This window comes from Nerophis lumbriciformis, linkage group LG27 (genome assembly GCF_033978685.3).
Source record: "Nerophis lumbriciformis linkage group LG27, RoL_Nlum_v2.1, whole genome shotgun sequence".
NCBI lineage: Eukaryota > Metazoa > Chordata > Actinopteri > Syngnathiformes > Syngnathidae > Nerophis > Nerophis lumbriciformis.
The window spans coordinates 8,505,001-8,519,818 of record NC_084574.2 but is presented as its reverse complement, the minus strand read 5'-3'; the positions used below and the strand labels follow the sequence as shown (position 1 = coordinate 8,519,818).

General features: G+C 38.6%; 1 protein-coding gene across 5 annotated transcripts in view; it reads left to right on the top strand.

Moving 5' to 3' along the window:
* inpp4b (inositol polyphosphate-4-phosphatase type II B) overlaps positions 1 to 14,818 on the top strand; it is a 621,310-nt gene that overhangs the window by 424,324 nt on the left and 182,168 nt on the right. For all 5 annotated transcript variants that reach the window (XM_061922950.1, XM_061922949.2, XM_061922951.2 and 2 more), the window contains one exon: positions 205 to 352. In XM_061922950.1, coding sequence (XP_061778934.1) covers positions 205 to 352 — 148 coding nt within the window. The remainder of the gene's footprint in view (positions 1 to 204; positions 353 to 14,818) is intronic.

The window sequence follows — 14,818 nt, the reverse complement described above, 5'->3', positions numbered from 1 at the left end:
AAACACTTAAAACAAGTAAAACACTCTAACATAAAATCTGCTTAGTGAGAAGAATTATCTTATCAGACAGAAAATAAGCAAATAAATACCTTATTTGAGATATTTAATCTTACTTAGATTTCACTTTTTGCACTGCACACGTGACTACTTCCAATGTGCCAGCTGCACGTTTGTGTTTCAATGTTGTCTTCCTGTCCTTCGCAGTCTTCACCAACCCGGTATGCAAAGTCTACAGGTTCCAAACGGTGGACAACAAGTGGATGCTGGTGCGCGAACAAATGGAGGAGTGCACCTTGTCCTTCAGCATCCCCAAGCAGCTGCTCCGGCTCTACATGCAGGAGGACATGAGCAGGTGAGACCACGTAACTGGCCAGTCCACATGGCCTCCAAGTCAAGCGGGAGTTAACATGTCGGCCATGTTCGTGGACCACTTTGTTGTGCAACATGTCGGCCATGTTCTTGGAGCTTATTGTGGGATGTCGGCCATGTTTGTGGAGTCTTTTGCTAAGAAAGGGCCATGTTTTTGGACCGTTTGTCAGTGCAACATGTTGGCCACATTCATGGAGAATATTGTGAGATGTCAGCCATGTTTGTGGTAGGGATGTCCCGATCCGATATTTGGATCGGATCGGCCGCCGATATTTGCCAAAAAATGCGTATCGGCAAGGCATGGGAAAATGCCGATCCAGATCCAGTTTAAAAAAATACTCCGGTCCGTGTTTTCCAACGCACCGATTTAAATAATACATTCCACTTTTCTGTTGCTCCTATTTTCCGTTCCGCATTTTCCAGAACACCTTCAACACATCCACAGGTCTGTGGATTCTCACGCAGTTGCTTTTAGCTGCTGGCATTACACGACAGGCTCTTCTCACTCTTTCCTGTGTCTCCTTCTCACAGACAGCGAGCGCACCTTCTTACACACGTCACATACTGTCACGTCATACGTCACATACTGTCACGTCACACGTCACATACGTATACGTCCTCCCCGAGCAGAGAGGTAGCAGCATGGCTAATGTTAGCTGTGATGCCAGCGCAGCCGCTAAGGTGCGCGCCTGCTCAAACGTCCTCTGCGCACAGCAAATCTATGCCACGCACAAAATCAAATAAAAAAATAAACGCATAACAATTTTCGACACACGGACACGACAGAGAAAACATTTTTCGTCATCATTGTTCAAATATTGTAATGTCTGTCGAGACGCTTATCTCCGTTCGGTGCCACACGCCCACACCATCAAAATGCTGAGGCAAACATTTCCAGATCAACAACGTCTGAAAAAATTAGTGATCTATTTAGTTGTGATTTCCTTCTCTGCATGAAAGTTTAAAAGTAGCATATATTAATGCAGTATGAAGAAGAATGTTTTAATGTAGACATGCAAGCCTTGAAAGAAAATTTTGAAAATCAAGACTACATTTCCTGCAAATGGGTGCATTTCTACCCTATATTTTAACTTTAGATTTATTCTCATATCAAACTCTTTTGGCTGTCTTTTTGACACTTACATCCGGCGCCCCCCTCCACACCCTGGACTATAAATTATGTAAATAATTCAATGTGATTATCTTGTGTGATGACTGTATTATGATGATAGTATATATCTGATATTATATATCTGTATCATGAATCAATTTAAGTGGACCCCGACTTAAACAAGTTGAAAAACTTATTGGGGTGTTACCATTTAGTGGTCAATTGTACGGAATATGTACTTCACTGTGCAACCTACTAATAAAAGTCTCAATCAATCAATCAAAACACATAGAATCATCATACCGCTGTGATTATATGCATTAAGTGTTCATTCAAGGCTAAGGCAAAATATCGAGATATATATTGTGTATCGCAATATGGCCTTAAAATATCGCAATATTAAAAAAAGGCCATATCGCCCAGCCCTAGTTTCAATGATGCCATTTCTGTTTGTCATGTATAATTTTGTCTATTTTGTGTTTATCCTTGAATAAACAGGTCAGTTTCTTGTTACCAACCATTGTGTATTATTCAAACTCCCCTAATTCAGCTGGCTAGTTGTTATCAAGAGTACTAAAACCCTTTTCAACATGATTCTGACAACTAAGTAGGCTAAATAACTTTAAACTTTAATACATGCTCGGATAGGCCAGTATCGGTCAGTATCGGTATCGGTCAGTATCGGTATCGGATCGGAAGTGCAAAAACAATATCGATATCGGATCGGAAGTGCAAAAACCTGGATCGGGACATCCCTAGTTTGTGGAGTCTTTTGCTAAACGAGGGCCATGTTTTTGGACTGCGTTTCAGTGCAACATCTCGGCCATGTTTGTGGAGCTTATTGTGGGATGTCAGCCATGTTTGTGGACTATTTTGGTAAGCGAGGGCCATGTTAGTTGACCATTTTGTAGTGCAACATGTCGACCATGTTCTTGGAGCTTATTGTGGGATGTCGACCATGTTTGTGGACTGCTATTCAGTGCAACATGTCGGCCATGTTTGTGGAGCTTATTGTGGGATGTCAGCCATGTTCGTGGAGTCTCTTGCTAAGAGAAGGCCATGTTTGCGGACCACCTTTCAGTGTGTAGCATTACTAATTTCTGCAGCAGTCTAATGTAGGGGTGTAACGGTACACAAAAATTTCGGTTCGGTACGTACCTCGGTTTAGAGGTCACGGTTCGGTACAGTAAGAAAACAACAAAATATCAAATTTTTTGGTTATTTATTTACCAAATTTGTAAACAATGGCATAACATACATATACACACAGGGTCCATTGCCAGGGTTAACATATATAAAATTACTGTACCGAAAATGAACCGAACCGTGACCTCTAAATCGAGGTACATACCGAACCGACATTTTTGTGTACCGTTACACCCCTAATATATATATATATATATATATATATATATATATATATGTACTGTTTATTTTTCTAAAAAGAATCTTTTTTTTTTTTAAATACGTTCTCCATGCAAGAAGAAACTATTCTTTTCTAAAAAGTTGCATTATAATTGTACCAAATAATATCCAGGGCATTTTCCTCATGAAAATGAATGGGCCAATTTTCAAACTTGCACAAATCCCTCACGTCTCACCCGCACCATCCACACCCTCCACTCAAATACATTGCAAAAAGGCATAATTGTAGATCTTATTCATGGGACTTGTAGTAGCATGTCGGCAGCGCGTTGCATTCTTTTTTAGCAAGCTGGCAATGTTTTGTTGCAGCGTGTCATTGTGTTGCAACATGTCAGCCATGCTCATGTCAGCTACTGCACATTTGACGCCTGTTGCAACATATGTGCCATGTTTGAGGAGTGCGTTGCAGTACACTGCAAAAAGTCAGTGTTCAAAAACAAGAAAAAAAATACAAAAATTAGGGGTACTTTATTTGAACTAAGCAAAATTATCTGCCAATAGAACAAGAAAATTTGGCTTGTCAAGACTTTTCAAAACAAGTAAAATTAGCTAACTTCAATGAACCCAAAAATACCTTAAAATAAGTATATTCTCACTAATAACAAGTGCACTTTTCTTGGTAGAAAAAAAAAAGAGAGACCTTTTTGCTCAATATGTTGAAAAATATTCTTAAATTAAATAAATGCTAGTGCCATTATCTTGACATAATGATATGTGCTCGACATTACATTTGTTGAAACCAGCAAACTTATACTAAAAACTAATTTATTGTTCTTAATGGAAAGGCAACAAGGCAACCGCTTGTTACTCTCGGGGTCTCCTAGCCGCTCAGACAAATCATATTGTCTAAAAAGGCATTTTAGACCAGCATCATCGCGCCAAGTGTGTGCTCTTTCAGTCAATTAGTGTGCATATATACAGCCCGGCCCCCAGCCAAAAATGTTTTTAATTGTAATTTTGAAGAATTTATCTGAATGTGCATGAACTACTTCTGTTCAAAATTGTTAGAAATGTCAAATGTTAAATGTTTAAATATTAACTGACAGTTTGCTGTACTGTGCCAACTGTACTACTATATGAGTATGTATTTTCTATTATTCCATTGAAAATAAAACAGCAAAGTCCATTTGGCTGTCATCTGTTTTAATTATGAGACACAAATGTGTCAAAGTCATGATTTTTTTTTTACATGCTTGAAATAAGAAAGTATTACTTTAAAAAAGTAGTTTTATACTTGTGAGTGTTGATGACACAGCTTTGCAACAGTTGATATTCTAGTTTCAAGCATGTTTTACTCAATATAGCTCATCAAATCTCAGCAACAAGCTGTAATATCTTACTGAGATCATTTAGGACCAAAACACTTAAAGGCCTACTGAAATGAATTTTTTTTTATTTAAACGGGGATAGCAGATCCATTCTATGTGTCATACTTGATCATTTCGCGATATTACCATATTTTTGTTGAAAGGATTTAGTATAGAACAACGATGATAAAGTTCGCAACTTTTGGTCGCTGATTAAAAAAAAGCCTAGCGTGACGTCACAAGTTGAAAGTCTCCTCACATTTCCCCATTGTTTACACCAGCAGCGAGAGCGATTCGGACTGAGAAAGCGACGATTACCCCATTAAATTGAGCGACGATGAAAGATTCGTGGATGAGGAACGTGAGAGTGAAGAATTAGAGTGCAGGACGCATCTTTTTTCGCTCTGACCGTACCTTAGGTACAAGGGCTCATTGGATTCCACTTTCTCTCCTTTTTCTATTGTGGATCACGGATTTGTATTTTAAACCACCTCGGATACTATATCCTCTTCAAAATGAGAGTCGAGTACGCGAAATGGACATTCACAGTGACTTTTATCTCCACGACAATACATCGGTGAAGCACTTTAGCTACGGAGCTAGCGTGATAGCATCGGGCTTAACTGCAGATAGAAACAAAAGAAATAAACCCCTGACTGGAAGGATAGAAAGAAAATCAACAATACTATTAAACCATGGACCTGTAACTACACGGTTAATGCTTTCCAGCCTGGCGAACCTTAACAATGCTGTTGCTAACGACGCCATTGAATCTAACTTATCTACGGACCTCGACAGAGCTATGCTAAAAACACCTACGCCAACCCTCATCTGCTCATCAACACCGAAGCTCACCTGCGTTCCAGCGATCGACGGAGCGATGAAGGACTTCACCCGATCATCGATGCGGTCGGCGGCTAGCGTCGGATAGCGCGTCTGCTATCCAATTCAAAGTCCTCCTGGTTGTGTTGCTGTAGCCAGACGCTAATACACCGATCGCATCTACAGCTTTCTTCTTTGCAGTCTCCATTGTTCATTAAACAAATTGCAAAAGGTTCACCAACACAGATGTCCAGAATACTGTGGAATTTTGCGATGTAAACTGAGCTTTTGTATTGGATACAATGGCGTCCCAATTAGGGATGTCCCGATCCAGGTTTGTGCACTTCCGATCCGATACCGATATTATTTTTGCACTTCCGATCGGATACCGATACTGACCGATACCGATACTGACCAATAATGGCCTATCCGAGCATGTATTAAAGTTTAAAGTTATTTAGCGTACTTAGTTGTCAGAATCATGTTGAAAAGGGTTTTGTACTCTTGATAACAACTAGCCAGCTGAATTAGGTGACTTTGAATAATATACTATAAGATATATACTATCAGATATATACGATCATCATAATACAGTCATCACACAAGATAATCACATTGAATTATTTACATGATTTATAATCCAGGGTGTGGAGGGGGGCGCCGGATGTAAGTGTCAAAAAGACAGCCAAAAGAGTTTAATATGAGAATAAATCTAAAGTTAAAATATAGAGTAGAAATGCATCCATTTGCAGGAAATGTAGTCTTGATTTTCAACATTTTCTTTCAAGGCTTGCATGTCTACATTAAAACATTCTTCTTCATACTGCATTAATATATGCTACTTTTAAACTTTCATGCAGAGAAGGAAATCACAACAAAAAAAATCACTAATTTTTTCATACGGTGTTGATGTGGAAATTTTTGCCTCTGCATTTTGATGGTGTGGACGTGTGGCACCGAACGGAGATAAGCGTCTCGACAGACGTTATAATATTTGAACAATGATGACGAAAACTGTTTTCTCTGTTGTGTCCGTGTGTCGAAAATTGTTATGCGCTTATTTTTTTATTTGATTTTGTGCGTGGCATAGATTTGCTATGCGCAGAGGACGTTTAAACAGTGCGCATTTGCACAGGCGCGCACCTTAGAGAGAACGTTGGTCACACGGCTGCGCTAGCATCACAGCTAACGTTAGCCATGCTGCTACCTCTCTGCTCGGGGAGGACGTATACGTATGTGACGTATGACGTGACAGTATGTGACGTATGACGTGACAGTATGTGACGTGTGTAAGAAGGTGCGCTTGTTGTCTGTGAGAGGGAGACACAGGAAAGAGTGAGAAGAGCCTGTGGTGTAATGCCAGCAGCTAAAAGCAACTGCGTGAGAATTCACAGACCTGTGGATGTGTTGAAGGTGTGCTGGAAAATGCGGAACGGAAATTAGGGAGCAGCAGAAAAGTGTAATGTATTATTTAAATAGGTGCGTTGGAAAACACGGAGCGGAGGTTTTTTTTAACTGGATCTGGATCGGCATTTTCCCATGCCTTGCCGATACGCATTTTTTTGCAAATATCGGCGGCCGATCCGATCCAAATATTGGATCGGGACATCCCTAGTCCCAATACTTCCGTTTCAACCATCGACGTCACTAGCATACGTCATCATAGCTAGACGTTTTCAACCGGAAGTTTCGCAGGAAATTTAAAATTGCACTTTATAAGTTAACCCGGCCGTATTGGCATGTGTTGCAATGTTAAGATTTCATCATTGATATATAAACTGTCAGACTGCGTGGTCGGTAGTAGTGGGTTTCAGTAGGCCTTTAAAACAAGTAAAACACTCTAACATAAAATCTGCTTAGTGAGAAGAATTATCTTATCAGACAGAAAATAAGCAAATATCACCCTTATTTGAGATATTTCATCTTACTTAGATTTCAGTTTTTGCAGTGCACATTGGATGTGATTTAGGTTTGTGGATCCTGTGGCAGCATGTTGTTGTGGAGTTGGTTGTGAAGAGTGTCACAGATTGTTTTGGGGAGTTTTTTTCAGCATGTCGGCCATGTTTGCGGAACGTGACGCTAGATACGGGCCGGCCATATTTTGTTGCAGTTTGTCGGCCATGTTTTTGGAGCCTGACGTAGCATGCCGATGGGCCATATTTTTTTACGGCGTTTTCCTGCAGCGTTTTTGTGGACTGTTTGTTTGTTTGCGTTGCAAATTGTCTTTCGGCCACGTTTTGCGGCAACATGTTTGTGGATTGTGTTGTTGCTAATGTTGCTGTAATATAGTCCAGTTTAAAAAAAACAAATACAAAACCCAAAACCAGTGAAGTTGGCACATTGTGTAAATTATAAATAAAAACAGAATACAATGATTTGCAAATCCTTTTCAACTTATATTCAATTGAATAGACTGCAAAGACAAGATATTTAATGTCCCAACTGGAAAACTTTATTTTTTGCAAATATTAGCTCATTTGGAATATGATGCCTGCAACATGTTTCAAAAAAGCTGGCACAAGTGGCAAAAAAGACTGAGAAAGTTGAAGAATGCTCATCAAACACTTATTTGGAACATCCCACAGGTGAACAGGTGGGTGCCATGATTGTGTATAAAAGTAGCTTCCATGAAATGCTCAGTCATTCACAAACAAGGATGGGGCGAGGGTCACCACTTTGTCAACAAATGTGTGAGCAAATTGTCCAACAGTTTAAGAACAACATTTCTCAACCAGCTGTTGCAAGGAATTTAGGGATTTCACCATCTACGCTCCATAATATCATCAAAAGGTTCAGAGAATCTGGAGAAATCACTGCACGTAAGCCATGATATTACGGGCCTTCGATCCCTCAGGCGGTACTGTATCAAAAAGCGACATCAGTGTGTAAAGGATATCACCACATGGGCTCAGGAACATTTCAGAAAACCACTGTCAGTAACTACAGTTCGTCGCTACATCTGTATGTGCAAGTTAAAACTCTACAATACAAAGCAAAAGCCATTTATCAACAACACCCAGAAACGCCGCCGGCTTCACTGGGCCCGAGCTCATCTAAAATGAACTGATGCAAAGTGGAAAATTGTTCTGTGGTTTGACCAGTCTACATTTCAAATTGTTTTTGGAAACTGGGGATGTCAAACAAAGAGGAAAAGAACCATCCGGATTGTTCTAGGCGCAAAGTGTAAAAGCCAGCATCTGTGATGGTATTGGGGTGTATTAGTGCCCAAGACAGGGGTAACTCATAGTAAAAGAGTGCGGGTACTAGACTGGCCTGCCTGTAGTCCAGACCTGTCTCCCATTGAAAATGTGTGGCACAATATGAAGTTTAAAAGACCCCGGACTGTTGAACAACTTAAGCTGTACATCAAGCAAGAATGGGAAAGAATTCCACCTGAAAAGCTTAAAAAATGTGTCTCCTCAGTTCCCTAACGTTTTGCTGAGTGCCTTCCTCCACTAATATTCACCATAATACATGCATGCTTATTAACACTACTGTAAGCTAACTGATCTATTTTAAAGCAGACATTTCTTCTTCTAGCGTTTGACAGCGATGGTTAAATGGGATTTTTGCTCATTTGCTTTCCGCTCAGAACATTTTGTCTAAATTTAGAGTTCAAAAGCAGAATAATTTATTAGCGCCTTATCAGTATATTACAGCGCGTGAGAGTGCGGCGGGCACCGAAGGATGACTACCACATACAATGTTTGCGTAGTAATCCTCTTTTAGCGCCCTCTTGTTTTGTTTTGCCTTTTTTTTTTTTATGACTGCATGAACATCCAGAAGCTGCAATACATACAGAATAGTGCTGCTAGGATCCTGATGAGAGTGCGGAAATATGACCATATCACACCAACTCTCAAATCCCTTCACTGGCTTCCTGTTCCACTCAGGATTGAATTCAAAGTCTCCCTACTAACCCACCAGTGCCTCCATGGAAATGCCCCCCTCTACCTCAAAGAACTGCTCACCCCCAAATCCTCCACACCGGACAGGCTAACCTCCTCCAACCACCGAGGACAAAGCTCCGAACTATGGGAGACCAGGCTTTCTGCTCCGCCGCCCCCAGTCTGTGGAACGCTCTCTCCCTGACCACCTGAGGGCACCACAGACTGTGGTTGCTTTTAAAAAAAGGCTTAAAAACCCTTCTTTTTAAAAAAAAGGCCTTTTTTTAGATATATGCATACTAGTTTTAGCTATTTGGCTGTTCTAGTTTTTATCCTTTTTTTATTTTTACGGAGCCCCTAAAGCAGAGGTCCCCAAACTACGGCCCGCGGGCCGGATCCAACCATCCAAAATCCGGCCCACAGGAAGTCCCAAGTTAAAAAAATATTAATTTTTATTTTTTATTCATTTTTTTAAATCTTCCCTTTCTAATGCATTTTCTACCGCTTGTTACTCTGGGTGTCTCCTAGCCGCTCAGGCAAATCATACTGTCTAAAAATGAATTTTCCCATCGATAACGTGACAATGTTAAATGTTGATGAACATCAATGTTAATTGATGTTAAATGACAAAACGGATTATAAAGACAATGTATATATATATATATATATATATATATATATATATATATATATATATACATACATATATATATATATATATATATATATATATATACACATACATATATACATACATACATATATATATATATATATATATATATATATATATATATATATATATATATATATAAATATAAATATATGTATGTATATATGTATGTGTATATATATATATATATATATATATATATATATATATATATATAAATACAGCCTGGCCGCCAGCCAAATTTTTTTAACCCAATGCGGCCCCCGAGTCAAAAAGTTTGGGGACCCCTGCCCTAAAGGGACATGGGGGGAAAAAAATGTAAAATATATATATATATTTTTTTTTTTTTTTTTTAAGACATGTATCTTTTTATAAAGTTATAAAAAAAATGTTTTAAAAAGTATTTTTTTAGACATGTATCTCATGCAGCACGAGATACATGTCTAAAAAAAAAAAAAAAAAAAAAAATTTAAATTTTTTTTTAGAAAAAATACAATTTCCCCCATGTCCCTTTAGGGGCTCCGTATCTTTTTATTTTTATTTTTATTTTTTATTTTTTATTTTTTTTCAATACACTGAAGCACTTTCAGGTTGTTTACTCAATGTAAAGTGTTTTTTACAAATAAAATCTATTATTATTAGTATTATTATTATTATGAATTTTAGCGGCGCAAAGTTGCATGGAGGTTAGCGATGAACTCGACTTCCTATTGTGCGTACGCCGGCTTTGATGTGTTCCCTCGTATTCTAATGTGAGTCCGCGTGGGAGAACGCGGCTCCTCCTCGTTTAAAGCTAATGAATGCGCGTGGGTGCCAATTAAACACCATTCATTAAGAGCTGTCTCATTAATGGTAAAAGAAAAAGAAAAAACCTTTGGGTGCTTATTAATAAACAGGAAGCTCTAATGCCTGTCAAGATCACCGGGGTGACATTTGCCTTATTTCCAGCTGCTGCATGCTGGGAGCAAAGGAGACATTCTGCACCCCCGCGCACTTTTGTTGTTTTTGTTTTTTAAGAAAAGTGTGCATATCACTTTTCATTCCTCTTCACGCGGGATTTATTGAGCGACGGCACAAAAGCCCCCGTGTGATTAAAAACCTGAGCAGGCACAATAACATAGCATGAAATAAAGGCGGCCGAGCGACAGGTCTCGGCTCGCCGGGACTCGTACGGTAAATTTATAGCTCCATTACAGTCAAGTGACCTTCATCAGACGTTTGACGCCGTAAATAAAAACCTGTGGAAGAATGTCGAGGGCTCCCTCAAGTAGATTATCTTAGTTGATATGGAGAATGATGAGAAATGGCGGCAAAAAAGCCCGTTGGGTGATTACCAAAGAAACAGTTCAATTTATGGGTGAGGCCCAAAAATGGAAGCTGCGCCACTTGAGGCAATTCCATGCAACAATAGTGTACAATTTGATGCAAAAATACCAATTACAGCGCTTGATTTGTGTTTCAAAATAATTGTTCCCCATACAGGTCCGGTCAATCAGCTTAATGAACTTCCAGAGTGTGAGCATTAGCGTCAGTGCTAACAATACTGTTTATAATTGCTGTATCTGAACCATTATACAACCTAAATATTCATTATTAGGTATTCGTTGGTTTAAAAACAAGCTATTGTGGTTGTTTCAAGAAAAATTGGTATTTTTAAATGTAGCTATGTTTTTTGTTGGTTTTTTTTTGCAGGAAGTAACAAATTTCATATATTTTTTTATTTTCGAATTAATCGCAATTCTTATTCAATTCAGATTAAAAACAATTAAAAGATCGATTTATTAAAGAAAAAAAATTATAATTTTGTATGTGTGTGTATATATGTATATATATATATGTATACAGTGTTTCCCACAGGACATGCATCTATTTGTGGTGGTGTGGTCGGCGGGTGGGCGGGGGTTGGGGGGGCAGCGGCGATGACCAAGAAGAACGCGGAGTTGGAATATAATTACAACATTTTATGTACATATTTATATACAGATTTGAACAATTAGTGATTCACTGAAATATATTTATTAATTGTGGTTCTTACAAAAAATATATCTTATAAAATATAAAAGCTAAAATGTCTCTTAAAGCTCTGCCCCTTTAATTAGTGAATACTAAATAATTTAACTTTAGCCTACTACTACAACCATATTATTTACCAGCAACATGAAGTGAAACAGAGGCAGAGGTGTCCTGCCACAGTCAGTCAACCTCCTCCTCCTCCTGCTGCTGCTGCTGAACAGGTCGCACCTGTGGTCCGAACTGTAGGCCTACCTCCTCTCCAAGTCGAGCCCTTTTCGGCCGTTGAAAATATTTTTCTATACTCATCTGTGTGAAGGAGTGAACATCCAACATTAGAATTTATTACTAACGAGCAGAACCGCTCTATGTACAGTGCCGTCTAACCTTAAGCGGCAGCAGCTCAACACATGCAGGGTTCAACGTTAAGGTTTTTTTCTACTTGCCTGACTTCTCAAATCTACTTGCCCCAATATTTTTACTTGTCCTGCCTAGGTTTTTTTCTGGCTGTGTAGTGCTCATGGCTTATATCTTAATAGAATCCTTCCCGTTGACTATTTACAACACTACACAGTATTTATTATTATTATTATTATTATTATCTATAATTGCATTTAAATGGCATTGCATACATGTAAAATTAAATGCTATTTCACATTATTTGACCAGTAGCAGTTACACTCATCTGAACAGGTCAGCCACCTGTTTAAAGCCCAATCACAGTTGAAATCTTGAAATGAATGGTCTTTAATGGCCAAAACATTAACCTGGACAACATTTTAACAGCTGGTTGGCTCAGATTTTATTATTTTTATTGCATTCACATGCTGCAGTGGACAGTGGACAATTTAGCTTCAGTCCACGTGTGTTTATTGACAACATGGTTATAACCTGGACACGTTAGCTCGTCGGTATTGTAACACGTGACTGTTACTACGAGCGTCTGCCCCGGGCCACGAGTCAAACAGCGGCGGTGTTAATGAAGCAGCGTCAGGCTGCTCACCGTCAGTGAAACGCTCGGTGAAATCACGGATTAACGTTAAATATATGACGAGCCGCGAGCGATGCAGCTATAACCTATCTACTAGTGATGGGTTGATGAGGCGTCATGAAGCGTTTTGACACATTGCAAAACTGTATTGATACTGTGTCGATACTGTGTCACTAAATAATGACATCTGCTGGACATTAAAAATCCCTACAGGCAACCTCTGGACCGACTCAACTGACACTGATTTTATGACCTAGTACAGTGGTTCTCAAATGGGGGTACGCGAACCCCTGGGGGTACTTGAAGGTATGCCAAGGGGTACGTGAGATTTTTTTTAAATATTCTAAAAATAGCAACAATTCAAAAATCCTTTATAAATATATTTATTGAATAATACTTCAACAAAATATGAATGTAAGTTCATAAACTCAGTGAAGCACAAGCTCAGGTTTGTCACTAAAATGTCTGTCAAAAAGAACTGTGAAAAGAAATGCAACAATGCAATATTCAGTGTTGACAGCTAGATTTTTTGTGGACATGTTCCATAAATATTGATGTTAAAGATTTATTTTTTTTGTGAAGAAATGTTTAGAATTAAGTTCATGAATCCAGATGGATCTCTAATACAATCCCCAAAGAGGGCACTTTAAGTTGATGATTACTTCTAGGTGTAGAAATCTTTATTTATAATTGAATCACTTGTTTATTTTTCAACAAGTTTTTAGTTATTTTTATATCTTTTTTTTCCAAATAGTTCAAGAAAGACCACTACAAATGAGCAATATTTTGCACTGTTATACAATTTAATAAATCAGAAACTGATGACATAGTGCTGTATTTTACTTCATCTTTTTTTTTCAACCAAAAATGCTTTGCTCTGATTAGGGGGTACTTGAATTTAAAAAAAAATCACAGGGGGTACATTGCTGAAAAAAGGTTGAGAACCACTGACCTAGTATATACAATAATATAAACCAAGTCATTGTATTTCATTTAGGATTATATCATAACTTCATTTAAATAAAAATATATTTTTTGTCTTTTTTAGATACAGTCAATAAATAATGTGAACATGTATCATAACATGGGAATCTAAGAGAACGTGTTGTGAATGAGGATGCTTGTGGACCTGGAAATTATTATTTATTTATTTTTACACATTTTTATTTAAAAAAAAAACAGTTTTTCCAACGTATTCAATTTTAGACGCTTTCTCTTCTTAGTTATTATTTCTCCGGCTGTACAAAAGACCCGCTCACAGTTCGCGTATCTGTCACTTGACCAAAACAGCTCATGATCGGTCACGTGACTTTCTAAAAGCCGTACGCGCACCGACACAGGGTTTCGCTCTATGAGCTCGACGCATGCGCCGATGCATCGGTGTTGCCGGACCCATCACTACTATCTACCTATAACACCTGTAAAAATGAAGCAATGCTACCACGCTAGCAAGCGTTAGCTCGCCGGCTATGAGCCACCAAGCTGCTAACTGTCGCCAAAAGGCACCATTTAAGTTTTTTTCCCCATGGCATCCTGGATCAAGTCTTTCAGCAGCTTTTGGACGTTTGAGGTAGAAACGTAGGAAGCGCCATCATTATGAAAAGTAGCCGGCGAATATTTTGATTCCGTCCGTCCGTCCCTCCTTCTTCTTCTTCTTCTTCTTCTTCTTCTTCTTCTTCTTCTTCTTCTTCTTCTTCTTCTTCTTCTTCTTCTTCTTCTTCTTCTTCTTCTTCTTCTTCTTCTTCTTCTTCTTCTTCTTCTTCTTCTTTTTTTATTGCTCTACACCATTTTGAATTTTACTATGTTTGTGATTGCACATTTGCGTACATTTTGGGACAGAGTTGTTAGAACGCTGGTTTTCAATATATTATTAAAGTTTGACTGAACTATCTGACTGTTTTTTTGACATTCACTTTAGCGCAGCGTTTTTTTGACATTCACTTTAGCGCAGCGTAGGCGCGGCTTATAGTCCGGGGCGGCTTATTGGTGGACAAAATTATGAAATATGTAATTCATAGAAGGTGCGGCTAATAATCCGGTGCGCCTTATAGTGCGGAAAATACGGTACATATATTGCGCTCTACTACGGTATCGAGCACTATTTTTTGGATAACCTTATTAAGACATATACTCCGCTCCAAATTGACATTTGTTGAGCACTGTACGACGATCAGAAATGGAAAAATTCAACATCGACTACTCCACGAAGAACATTCCCATACC